The 14,182-nt window shown below is 45.0% G+C and overlaps 1 protein-coding gene across 1 annotated transcript in view; it reads left to right on the top strand.

Annotated features, from left to right (window-relative positions):
• Positions 1–10,618, top strand: part of LOC135366160 (uncharacterized) — a 43,422-nt gene extending 32,804 nt beyond the window's left edge. The window contains exons 2-4 of the mRNA XM_064598818.1: positions 5,419–5,558; positions 8,299–8,487; positions 10,095–10,618. Coding sequence (XP_064454888.1) covers positions 5,419–5,558; positions 8,299–8,460 — 302 coding nt within the window. The 3' untranslated portion in view covers positions 8,461–8,487; positions 10,095–10,618. The remainder of the gene's footprint in view (positions 1–5,418; positions 5,559–8,298; positions 8,488–10,094) is intronic.
• Positions 10,619–14,182: the final 3,564 nt, after the last annotated feature.

Raw genomic sequence — 14,182 nt, 5'->3', positions numbered from 1 at the left:
CTTTTCTTTCGTTGAGTCCCAGGAGCCCCTGGTGAGTAGTGTGACAAGCCTGAGCTTTCTCTTTTGAAAGCCTGTACGATAATAAACCGTAGCATCAGTGTTCTTACTTTTTCTAACTAACGTACTATGTTATACAACAACACTGCTTATCTAATTTTTTTGGAATAAATCAGATAGAAGGGAAAACCATCAAACTCGTAGTCGAGATCCCGAATGCCTCTGCGGTTGTCCCGGCCGCTCGAAACTGCTTCACAGATTTCGACTCAATGTCCCATTGGGCAACGCATTTCTGTTCAAGATAGGAGGTCTACCTTCGTCGTTCTGTCCAACATGTGGCGTGCGTGAAGATTATGAGCATATTCTTCCCTAATGTGCTCGGTTTCACACTGCGCGTTTCTAACTTCCGAGATTCCTGGACCGTCTTGATAGCCGACCCTTTGACGTCGTGAAAGTGCTGGGCGAATGGCCAGCGATTCATCGTCAGAATGCACAGCGCTCACGCATCACCTTCGTTAAGAGCATACTCGGCTCTCGTCTTTTTAGACGTTCTTTTTTCTTTCTTTCTTTTGTTTTTCTCTACTACATCTGGAGTAGCTTGTCCCGCGATGAGCGGGCTCACATGTCTAAAATTTTTTCTCCTACCATCATCATCATCATCATCATCGTCGTCGTCGTCGTCGGCACTATAAATAATCGCGCAACTGTCATTATAACTCACACCAAATAACTGTGCATCTGTTTTAACGCTTATTAAGGTGATACTTTATAGGGACTTCCAACGTTGACAGGCGTGTAGGTCCGTCCGTAACAGTTGTCGAGAGAGAGAAGAGAAGGAAAAGGAAGCTTACAACGGCGCCGAAATCAAGATCAGAACAAGCTGCAGAGCACTGCAGAGCTGCAGAGCACGCGATTAAATGCTACCGCATTTAATCGCGTATAGCAGAATGCTCAAACTGGGTTCCCCCTGAAGCCGGCCCAGGACGCATACCAACCATTCTGTCCCCCACTCCTCCACGCTGTACTCTCTCCACATCTGTGCACGTCTGTACGCCATAGAGACAACTGCTTCGCGACGCTGGCAGGGAGTTAAAAAGAAAGAATGGACAAATATTCAAAAAATGTTTTAAGATAAAACAGACAATTTAAAGCCTATACAAAAAAAAGTTCAACACACTCCACAAATAAACTGTACTGAACTTGCATCGGATCAACTTCGATGTGTGTCGTTATGAATGAAAAAAAAAACTGAAATAAAGGAGTCTGTATACCCCATAAAGACCTAATAGCCTAAGACAGCTAATTCCACGCGGCGCACACACGAAGCGCAAGAAAGTCGACGAGCTTAATGGAGCGAAAGTTTAGCATCCGCAACGCGGCATCGCTTTTGGTCCGAGTTCTCATCTGCAAGCATGATGAATGCGTTTCCCGATGCAAGCTTCTTTTAACTCGTTACTGCTTCTTGCCATTGTGTCCGGAAGGACTCTGGCGTAAATAAGACATGTTCGCTTAGTGCTTGGACTTGTCTATTATCCTACGGGGTAGCGGTAGAATCTCCTCGTCTGTAATTCATTTCTTCTTCCTTTCTTGCCTGCCGAACGTAAAATATGACGATAAAAGAGAACGTGTCCTTGGTGCGAGATGTCTGCTTCGATGTATCGGTGGAAGTCGGTCGCTTACCGAACGGCGTAGTTGTTGCGTTTGGTGGCCCTCAACATTTCCCATTAGGGAAGCAGACTGTACGTCTGTATCCGTGATTTTCTTTTTTGTGTAGCTACGAAGTTAGAGAACTGCGTTCTTGTGCAACGACTACGTATAGGAGCTTTTCTTTTTTTTCTCTCTCTCTCTCTCCTCTTCTTCTTATTCTGAGGACGTCTCTGTTATTTTGTCGTTATTTTTCATTCCCACAAGTTACAAAAAAATTCATTTGGCGTTATCGAAGATCTGTCTTCTAAACCTCCTTCCTTTTATTACATATTACTGTAATTCTGATAGTAAATCCCGAGACACGTAGTTGTAGACATGTCTTGTAGGAGTCGTCGTGTCTACTCTTCCGTGTCTCGGGTTATACTGTTATGATCGCGTACTAGCTTGCCTGCGCCCTTGCCCTTCTGCCACATTACCGCAAATTCGAACGCCGCACGACACTTCACAATCGTTGGGGCAGTGGTCCACAAATTATGGCAAATTTCCTCATCCACGTATTTGTTGTTGTTGAGAATCATTGCAACAATTCCAATTTTGTCTCTTTTTTTTTCTGCTCAAGTAATTATAAACTTATACGAGGGTAGTTCCATAAGTTTCCGGCCTGAGGTAGAAAATGCGCGCGAATTTGAAAATGCGATTAAGGACGCGTGGCGCCATCTGTTGGAGGGCCGGAGCACCACCCTCAACCCTCTCCATGCTTTTGTCGGTTGGAGAGCGGCATTTCAAACAGCCAGGGTGCACTCTTCAGTTAAAATGAAAAAAATCGAGTACCGCGCTGGTGATAAAATTCTTGCCAAAAGAGGGACTTTCGCCGAAAGAAATTAAAGCGCGACTGGACAACGTGTACAGGGAAGCCTCTCCGTCGTACACAACAGTAAATGACTGGACTAAGCAGTTTCGACTGGGGCGAGAGTCCATTGAAGATGATCCACGCGATGGTCGTCCAGTGGAAGTGGTGACACAAGAAAATTTGTCTCTTGTCGAGGAGGATGTGCTGAGCGATAGGCGTCTGAAAGTGAAGGAAATCTCAGAAAGGCTGGGGCTTTCCAAAACAACCGTTTTTCGCATCATCGGCGAAAAAGGTTATCACACCTTTTTCATCACATGAAAAAGGTCAGTGCGAGATGGGTGCCACGACTTCTCTCGTCAGTTCAAAAGCAACAGCGCGTCGTCTGTGCCAAAGAGTTTTTGGAGCTCTGTCAAGAGAACGAAGAAGAAATATTGAAGTCAATTGTCACAGGGGATGAGACTATGGAGCTCTACTATGATCCCCTTTCGGGAAACATCCCACATCATCATCATCCATTCATCTATGTTGTTGTTGTCCCTTTCGAAAAAGGAGTCGATGGAATGGCGCAAACCAGGAGAAGCACCCCCAAGAAAAGCCAAGGTCACACAATCCACAAAGAAGAACATGGCAACAATATTTTGGGATTGTAATGGGATCCTCCTCATCGACTTCAAAGAGAGGAACACCACAGTGAATGCGACTTATTATGCTTCACTCCCGCACCGACCGCGAGACGCCATCAAGGAAAAGAGGCGCGGCAGGTTGAGTCGAGGTGTCCGGTTGCTCCAGGACAATGCCCCTGTCCTCACGGCTTCTGTTGCCAAGGCTGCACTGAAGGAGTGTGGCTTCGAAGAAATCCACCACCCACACTACAGTCCAGACTTGGCACCGAGTGACTACTTCCTGTTCTCAAAATTGAAGAGGGATCTCAGAGGACGGAGATTTCTAAACGATAGTGAGGTCCGAGAGGCAGTTTTCCAGCATTTTGCGGACAAAACTTCGGACTATTTTCTCAAGGGTATAAGAATGCTGGTTGAAAGGTATCAAAAGTGCATCGAAGTTAAGGGCGACTATGTCAAAAAGTGATACACTTGTTTCGTCTCTATGACTAGTAAAAGTTGGTCGGGTCGGAAACTTATGGGACCTCCTCGTTTAGGGCTTGCCTGCTTAGTTTCTTTGGAGTTCGAGGTTTGAATTTCTCAATCTCTTCCTTAAAAGCGGCTTCCCTTCAATCTCAACTCGCACGCTGTATTGGAAGCTTGCTTTGCAGCCACTTCGTCCCTCACAAGCTCACAAACTGTGTTTTTTTTCCTGGGTTTTCCTCATACGCTGTCAACACATATGTCGGCACAGTTCCCTTAGAAGTCGACCCAGGACGCACATTCCTCCAGAACTTTAGTCCTGATGTCGCCCACCTCTGTGAGGCCGACAACGGCGGGTTCTTTCTGAAGCACCACCATCACCACCACCACCTAACAAGCTCACGATTTTATTGAATTTTCCTGCCCAGAAGCGGCACTGTTCCCTGCAGACATCTTGGCGTCTCCGTTTTGTTTCCTCCTTCGCAACTCTATCAATTCCTGTTGGCGGAACCACTCGACTAGAACTTCCACCATTCGTTGGTAACTTAACACTAACCCTGAAATCAACGTTTATCAGACCGCCAAGTCTTGCCAACGAAATGTGTTTCCATCTGATCTTGCTGTACTGTATCTGTACTCCTCTGCTATAAGTAGTGGCTCCTGACCATGAACAGACACAGCCCTCACCTACGATGTCTCGATGCACAGCAACACGGAACAGCTGCGAGTCTAAAAGACTAAGTACGTATCGAGCACTCTGCTCACTCCCCCCGAAGAATGGCAGGAACGAGATCGTCCAACCGAATCCTTTCTTCCAATAACAAGTTAATCGAATAACTTCCCCTAGCGGCAGTTTGATATCGACTAAGTGCTTTCCCTCAATTCTGCGCTAGACTTTGAACCATGGTAACGAGATTACGCCTAAAAAAGTAAATGGGAAATGTAGATGGTTTCTCTCTAATTCTTCTCATTTGCGTCCCATAAACACCCTGCCATTTATGGGACGCGAGTATCAAGCTCGTTTCACGCGATTTCTTTCGAATTTAATTTGTGAAACAGCGCGAGCTGCTGAAGGTGGTGGCGTGAACACATGCTACATAATTATGACACGCGTCTGATCTCGCAAATGTGCACCATATGCTGCGGCTGAAAAATTTCCTGCTCATTGTAAGGCCGATGCCGTCGCCATTGTTTATCTGACCAGAAATTGGATCTTTATTTTTGGTGAGGTACGCGGAAGTAACCAACTCCAATATTTTATAGGATGCTTACTAACAAATCATTTTTGGAGTTATTGACGGTTGTAGTCAGACATCTGTATTTTTTGTGTGTACATACACAATAATTTACGATATTACCTTCATTGTCATCGGACAAAGTTGTGCTGACGTTCTTCTGGTGTTTGTTGTTTTTGTTTAGTCACGAAGAGGCGATGGCACTTAGTCAATTGCGTACAAGCTACCATTCGTCTTCCCGTTTTTCTTCTTTTTCTCTCTCTCTCTTGGTTCTCAGTTTTATTATTGGCGTTGGTTTATGCTTCCTAAGAAAATAATGTCTGCCCCTTTGTTAAAGTCGACAAAGTTTGTCAGGAACATGTCTCATCAATTACTTTGATACCCTCGAGAAACATCACATTCCAGCCTTGACGTCTGTGTAAAGTTGGCTTCTCCTTAGTAAGCCTCCCCACGCTAAAAAGTGTGCTTTACAGGGTGCAGTCCTTTCGCGAATGCTTTCCACATCTGCCGCTTGCTGTTGGCAACGTCAGGAAAAGTGTGGATAACTTACAGTGTGTCGCTTGCGTGTTTCTCGTTTCCATTCTCCGCACGTATTTTTCCAACGCAGTTTCTCAAACAAGCACAGCTGCGTTGCTTCTGGCGCTTGCACTTGTGGCATCCATCTTGCTGCTAGGAGCCGAAGCCCGTTACCTGCCTACACGAAGTGACGACTCCCAAAAGGACCACATCAGGGACGTCCTCAGGGGTGTAAGTATAACTCCTTCCTACAAGCCCCTGTTTTTCATTGTTTCTTACACGGACTTGTCCATAGATCAAGAAATTACCCGTCAAAAACAACTCGTTACGAGTTAATAACGAAGTTCTTCAGCCTGAAATGTAACTCGCAGTTACGGAGTTACTTAAAAAAAGAACGAGTTACTTCCAAGTTACTTCGGACACTAAATAGCACTACACAGGTGCAGCGCGCGTGAGCAGTCGAGTTAGACCCTGAGTTGCCTGCGGAGGAGTGCAACACTGTTGGATCGTTTTTGTTTATGTCCAACAGTTCGAACGCTTTGCATCTTACTCCATGTGGGCGCAGAATGATTCAGCTTCATTTCAATGGCAGCGGTTCCTACTTTCTGAATAGAATACTGTCATTGAATGAATATCACGCTTTATGGCATAAAATGCCATGAAAGAACCGGAGAGAAAGCAAGAAAATACATGGCCGTGAGCGAAAAGCGAATTAAAAGTAACTTGAACTTAGTTTAAGTTACTTTGGCAAAGTTACCGGAAAAAGTTTTACCTGAGCGAGTTCCTCTGAAAGTTACCACGGCGCAAAAGTACCGAGTTAAGTTATAAGTTACGGAAAAATGGAACCTTGTTACACTAACGAGTTACTTGTAACGAGTTACCTCGAACTCTAGACTTTTCAGTAATGTGTTTGCATGTTCTGTGTCGCCTTTCCTTTCCTCATGTATTCAGTTCCCTCTTGCAGGAGCACTCAGGTTTCGTGAAAAGGAGCGTCCAATAAAAGCGAGTCTTTTACTTTATGTGCCTTCGTTTTGTTTATGTCACGACAAAAATCATACACCGCCCCTTTAATAATGATATCTAACGTTAACTGGTCGTTCCTTGTGAAGCAATTTTAGACAGATTGCGCAAACTGCAATAAATCAGTTATTGGACGTACACACGCCAATGTTATTTCACTCACACGAAAATGTTCCACAACATCGCGTTACTTACTCACACGGCAGTCCTAAAAGAGGGCACCATAGTCACAAAGGATATTTATATAGTAACATATTTTTTTTTTTTGTATAGTGTTGACTTTCTGTTTCCATCATTTAACTTTCCACGCAATTACTGGCCAGGACATTAGATGTGGCAAAAATAATTCGAGCAGAGGATGACTATGACCAAATTGCGCCGGTGTGACACTTCTTTGGAGGAACTGCAAGGGGTCGATTGTGAGCCATTGTAACATAGACACTGATAAAATAAATGCAGGCGAGCTGGCGGAGAAACTCCAGACGGTAAAAAGTCTGAGTTTATTTTACAGTATAACATAGACACTGGCAGGAAATCTGGATACCTTAGCACTGACCCATGGAAATATTGCGCACCTGTGAACTACTTTAATCATCCTATAATCATTTTTCACCAGTGCATTCTTTATGCTGCCGTCACATTACCATTACCGCCACTAAACCCCTGGTGGTCTGTGCTATTAATCACCCCTTAGTGGTACAAGTGAGATGGCGTATCGTGCTCCACACTTGTGGAGCCACACTCTCAATCTGATCTTCATCTCGTATCCAATCCAATCTGATCCGATCCAATCCACGGAATTCAGGATCAGCGAATTTCAAGAAAAGAAATCTACCACATCCCGGACCTTCTTAGGCTTCTAATCCACATAGCTTCGCGCCAAAAATCCGTTTTCCTTTCTACAGGACTCCCCCGATTAGTAACTCCCAAAGAGCTCTAGCAGCTAAACAACATCGAGAAATTGGCTGCAATTAATTCACAAAGAGGATGGTCTTAATAAAAGCATGTCCTCGGTGCTGATAACTCCACCGGCAATTTGCCAGACTCTAAGAGAAAGTGACGGTAAATTAATGAAGCTATTCGCGTCTTGGTTTACTTAATCACTCGGCTAATTTCTTACCGAGGCAAACGCACGGAGCAAATCGCTTCTGCCTAAAGACCCCCGTTTAATAGTACGGGAGAGACACTCCCTTAATCTGTGGTTAGTTACCGTGTTAAGTGGTATAGCACGTCGTAGCCATGTGGAGTTACGTGGTCCTCGTGAGGCGGCGTCATAAACTCTCTCTCTCTCTCTCTCTCTCTCTTTTTTTTTCTTTTTGTTCTTGTTGTTGATTGTTGTTGTCACTATTAGACGCAATGCTTGCGGGAATCGCAATACGGGTTGCGCGGAGCTGCAGTGCGGAGACTGGCGTCCTTTTATGGAGGGCTGCGGGGGAAGGGTATTTTAAAACAAAAGCTCTTGCGCCCGGTAACTTCCCCAAGGGGTACATTTTTACCGCTTCAAGTTCCTGTCACAGAGTTTTTACCCAGCAAACAGAAATAGATGTGTATGAGACAGTTTACGGTACAATTTTTTACACCTTTACGGAGTAAATATCTAGCCCTGTGGACACACGCATTTTTGGTGTGGTAAGTTCCTCACCATACTTGAGGACGTTTCGTGAAACTCCGTTCTAGGTGGTGTGTTCTACAAAAAGTATAATTTCAAGGGGCGTATTCTACAGCAAACATCATTTCACGCGGTGTATTCTATTTAAAGCGCTATTTCCGATTCATGTTTCACAAACACCCCTTTTCGACACTGTTATTACACCTCTCAGTTGTGCCTGCGGAACAAAGAAAAAGGATGTGTATTCACAAAACACACTGCTCTTACACGCCGAATAGTGTCATGTGTGACAAACTAATTTCTTTCATAAATGTAATAAATATATTCGCTATCGGAATGCAGATAATTGAGAAGGCAGACCTCGAGAAGTCTTCCGGCGGATACCTCGGTGACGGCTACCCAAGGGGAGCTCTGCCCGTGGACGTCGGCGCATACGGATACATGCCTCGGGGTCTGGGTGGATTCGGCTCCGGCGCTCTCCTGCCCAGGGGACTCGGCGCGTGATCCCACCCAACCACCCTTGCTGCCCCAGTAAGTAAAACAACGCTTATACGACGTTCGCCCGGCTGTTCGCTGTGTTTCATGAACAACAAAGTCGAGTTAGCTTTCCCATTATCCCTCGCAGAGGAACGACCGGAGAACGCATTCGCTGTAACGGAGATTTCTAAGTGTGCACTCCGTGCTTGTGCATCGAGGTAGTTTATAGCGCAGTCGGTTCCTTCTCTCCATAAAGAGGAAATACCTCCCGTCGGAGGAGGAACAATATGGGTACGAAAAAACGGCACCCGCGCACAATAATCGGATGCCCGAACTTCGTAGTCTCCTTCTCCTCTGTAGTTGCCTGGTTGGTCACGTAGCGTAGTCGCCGTTCAAAGCGTTAATGTGAGATACGACGCTGCATTGTGTTGGTTGTGGGCGTCTTTGTAATCTAGAATGCGTCTATATTCCTACACACGTAGTCGACGGGGAGCCGATGTTCTGCCAGAATGCCGTTCTTGGGGGAACTCAGAAACTCGGCAGGTCTCCTTGTTGTCCTTCTTTTGTATAGGAGAGGCGTAAACGAATTTGGTACAGTGGTAAATAGGCCCAGGTGAACTAGTTTGGGATTCATTCAACAGATTGAGTCCCTCCGACGATACGTTGGAATTATCGTGACGTCACGGTACTTGACTGTGTTGCTGTATAGACATTAGGAAGCTTTTGTAGAGCGGAAGATGTTGACTACAACGGTTTCGAGAACGTGATAGGCCAAACCGTGCTCTTCCTCTGAGATGGATGACGCCGTGTTGCTGAACGTGGATTCGACAGTTTTATTGTCTTCGTCGATTGCGTCCATAAAAACTTCTTATTGTGGTATTTGTAACATTTGACGTGCTCACTGTTATTTTCCGGCCCCACTTTATTTCGAAGCTGGTGATGATGACGATTTGAGTTTTTATGGCGCACAACCAAATAGGGCTATAGCGCGACAAAACAGCTCTATTTCAAATAATTAGAAGAAAAAAGGAAGAGGGCATCTTTCCTCCTCCCCAATCGGATTTCAATCAATTTTGCTTAAACATAGACGATAAATTGAGTTATTGAGACGATAAATGTCAACCCCAGGCTTAGGGATATCGGTTTAAACGCTAATCAATATTGGTGAAACTCTTGGTGCACCACGGTTCTTGACTGAAGCACCGTACCGAAGCAAGAAACTCATTAAGATGCTTGCTCCTTGCTGTGGTACAGTTAGCATACTCCCCAAACTGATATTACCATTATGTCTACTATGCTATCCCAAAGTATGTGTGGTTTTGTTTTACACTAAACACTCATGTTGTAGATATCCTACATTTATGTTTTGTTGCACACGTTCTTGACACTTACATCTTAACTTAAAGGGGCACTGGAGTGCGAAATTTCACCTCGCATTGTCGCGCCTCTTGAGAAGGAGAGAACAGAAGAAAAAAAAATGCAAATTCAGGTTTCTTTCGCGTTCCCGTTCCTTTTACATTGCTGTGGAGGTAACGGCGTCTTTCATTACGGGGCGGCACATTTTCGCACTTTGCTGCCCCTTTGACAACTCTTGACGTAAGCGTTTTCTTCTCCTATATCATTTGCACCTGCATAACCTTACCCGTTTCTTTCTATTTCAGGTTTCGAATTTGTACCCCAGCGCATCTACCAACCCCCCAACTTCTCTATCTCTCACTATCGGTTCCTACGCAGCCAATCATCGTTCACCTTTGCGCCTGTATAAAACGCAGCCTGTTCCAAAAACGACCGGCCAGCCAGATGAAAGCGTAGAGGTGTAATAAAAAGGGAGCCTCTAGAGAACCTGATTTCGAGATGGAAGCTCTCCCGCCGCACAAGGGTCCTGGCCAGCTGACATGTGTAAAAAAAAAAAAGTTAGTCTTAGAGATATCAGAAAGTACGTCAGTGACTCCAATCAGCGTCGTCTGCTGTGACTTTGCAAGACAACTCACCAGTACACTTGACGCCTAATTCGGGCACTGAATGTACCTCTCGACATCTTTAGATTAGTACATATTTTTCCAGAGGGTATGTGAACCTGCAAGATAGCCGGCTGTAAAACTACTATGTTGCTATAAACCGGACGCGGTTTTGTCGACTCGCTTGAAAAGCTCTAGTCAAATAAAGTATGGTTTATGATAGCGTTTCTCTGCTGTTTATGAGCCGTCATTCCCAGCGCCGTCCTGGCTACTGCACCAGCGGCATAACCGAGCGGACACGGCATCCCCTCTAGCTCCAGGGTAACGCTGAAGACAAGGAGGTGCTGTGTTCATATCCTACCATTGGCTGTGCTTTATGAGGTTTTTCCCGGGGCTTTACGACAAACTTTCCAGGCAGATGTCCGCACGGTTCCTGCTGAAGTCAGCCCAGGACAGCAACAGCAACAATAAATGATGACGATGAGATGGGGTGTTTCACCGCCGTGGTGCGGTACCCTACCCCATTGCACGTGGAACATTATGTGAAGATGATGAAGGAAGGATGAAAACACAAAAAAGAATTAAATCGTCTGGAGCAATCCAGTGGACGACAGGAAGTCCATGAACAGGTGTATAGCACAGGATCTTCATAGGGGCCAATGAGTGCAGCTAATGTGAGCGGCCTTCTACTGATACGGGCAAGCTCATCACACAATATCCGCCTTTGCGGGCAGTAGAATGAACATTCCATAAGAATGTGCTGGGCGGTCGCCACGACACCGCAGCTGGAACAGAGGCCCGTGTCACAGTATCTGATCATGCACTTGAATTGCGGAGTGAAAGTCACATTGAGCCGCAGCCCAGGAAGTATACAACATCAACAACAGATAAATGATGACTACATGACATGCGGGCGTGCTCCTCATACTGCTGCTCTTTCTCCATGTCTGCCCAAACGTCCATCGCTGCCTAATATAAACCTCGCGTTGACCAAATTTGAGTGTGCTACGGGTACGAATGCCTTCTGTAGACTCTCAGGTACAGCTCCCGTCAACCTTAATAATAACACTGAAAAAAAAATGTGGTCTCGTTCCCGAGCGCGATTACAGCAACCCTTGGGACCATGAGGGAATCTTAATTGAACAAAATTATTCTGTTAGTTTAACGCAAGAATTTTGTTCACTCAACATCGTCCCACTGCCCCAGGGTAGCTGTTATCGCGCTGGGAATGGGAAATGATACCGATTTTTTTCCAGCGTTATTATTAAGGTTGACCGGAGCTGTACCACACAGTGCAGCCATTGTGGTATGATATCAGTGAGGCACAGGCCCCCCTATTGAAGAAAGTGCAGTTTCGACGACGGTTCCTTCACGGAGGTGCCGCGTACGTGAACACACGTGAAAAAAAAAAGAAAGAAAGAAAAACGTATAGCTTACTTCTGTGACGTTTATGGCGCACGAAAGGCAAAAAAAAAACAGTAAACGGAATGTGCGATACCGCAAGGCAACATATTTTCTCCCAAGATGACAGCGGATAGCTACATATACATCAATGATGCGCAGCTGTACAGCATTATATCGTGTTGCTGAATCTATAGAAGTCGTTCTCTAGCTCCTGTACACATCCTGAGAAAAAAGTTATTTTAGTATTTTTTTTTTGTTACTATAGGTGCAACCAAATCCATTGCCAGGACCATTAGCCCCTCTCGGTAGTTAATGCACGAAACTTTATGCGAAGTTTACGGACTGTTTGCAGTGCTAAGGAGTAAATTTCACGATCACAAGACTAAAATTGGGAGTAATTGCGATCTAGGGGACTAAAAGCTGTGATTACTCCCCCAGCTTACTCCTTTTATCCCCTCTTAGAGGGGGGGACTTTTGTTTATATGACGTGGCTGCTCCACGCTGAAGAAATAAAAAAGTGGTGAAGGCAACATTCCCTTGAGTTTGCGGAAGATACAGAAGACAGATGCAACACATACGAGACTTCACTCAGCCTTCCATCGTACTTCCCCCTCGCTTGGTTGACCTCCTGTCTCCCACCTAAGTGTTCAACCCTACCCCTACTGTACCCCTTTGAGTTTGTGTAAAAAAAAAAACCCTCATTGCGGGTTTGAGTCTCGTACGTGTTGTGTCCATCTTTTGTACCTTCCTCAAACTCAAGTAAACGTTGCCATCATCAGACGCTCACCAGCTCGCTTGCACACTCCTCATCTTTTCCTTCAAAAAAAGTTGCAACAACAACAATAACATTATTAGAAGATGATGACTGGGGATTTAGAGTCGCCAGGGGCGATACTCTATAGAGTATTGCCCCTGGACGCCCCTACCAGCAATGGGCTATAGCCCATTGCTGGTAGTGATGCGGGGAATGAAATAATGAGCCCCTTCACAATAAGGATCCAAGTCCTATATGGTATCCAGAAAGGTGAAGAGAGCTTTGAGGGCAGAGCGTTGGTGGGCTGGATGTGGCTAGGGACCAAGCAATTTTGTGTAGAAGCAGTAACAGCATGTTAATACGTTAACTGATGTTATAATTACGCGTTCCTAGGGTTCATAGATGTGATGTCGCGTCACACACACGCACGCACATAAATGGGATGGTGATGTGGTGTGATGTGTGTGTGTGTGTGATGTCTCATCAGTGATGTACACAAAGCTGTAGAAACGCATACATTATAGCAGCTTCTGTACCCACACGCAATATTACGTAACCCACGTGTGCCCGGTGAAGATAAGGAAACCAATGATTCCCGTTTATTAGTCACTTTATATATTTATTATTTAATTATTCAGTTTACCTGGAGCCTTCATAAGGCAAAAACCAGAAGCAGCTCGCAATGACGTCTCGGAGAGAAGACGTTTCCTAGAAATGAAATTTAATAGGCTGCCAACTGGTATCACTATCGAATGATTTACATCCTTTCGCTCGATATTAGACGCACACTAGCTCATGCGTCTAGGCCGTTGATTAGGCCCAAATGGCAAAGACAAGGCGAGTAGAATTGATTACGGAGGCCAACGCAAGGCGATCATGAATATACGCCTTTAAATGAAACCTGGCAGACACAAGATGTTATTTAATCTTGGGTCCCGGCTTACTTGATTCATACTGCAAAGAACGTTAATTTATCAACCCGTCTCCACTGCGGTGCCGTTTTTCGTTATATTTGCTGGCTCAGTATTGTAAGACTTTAAAAATGGCGCTGACACCTGCATGTGTTATTGTTCCATTTTCCCCCACGAGATGGCTGCACTATGTCTCAGCGACCTTGATTTAATTTGGAAAAAAGAAGGTATGGAAAGGGCGAGAAAGAAAGGCTTGAAAATGGGCTATGGTGGACTTACTGGCTCCCCATAATCCTATATGACAAGGATTTATTTGAAGTTTCGTTTTGCAACCGATATTTCGCGAAACCAGAAATTGGTTGTTCTCTGTTCCCCAAACTGTTCTAGAGATCGAGGCATACGCTTTTACGGGGTTTTTTCCCTCCGTCAAGAAGCACTGCTGCTTTTTGCCAAAACCCCTGACTATCGATGGTGATGGTGATGGGATAAAGAAAAAAATGGATGTGAGTTACGACGAAGTCGAGCTGCACTGCTACCCCAGTGCGCTTACGCTTACCCCTGGCTATCATGTACGGGTAGACGATAGAAATGAAACGAAATCAAATAAAATATTTCTAAACGCGTACTACTGATTAGTTTTTTTATTCATTACCGATAACTATTGCTGTGAAAATGAGGAAGCTGGTCGTGAGCGTCCTTGTCCTTCTAATTGCACTTTTATT

The sequence above is a fragment of the Ornithodoros turicata genome, chromosome 8 (genome assembly GCF_037126465.1).
Source record: "Ornithodoros turicata isolate Travis chromosome 8, ASM3712646v1, whole genome shotgun sequence".
NCBI lineage: Eukaryota > Metazoa > Arthropoda > Arachnida > Ixodida > Argasidae > Ornithodoros > Ornithodoros turicata.
Note: the sequence above shows the minus strand (reverse complement) of the source record. Positions and strands in the feature narration are given on the sequence as shown.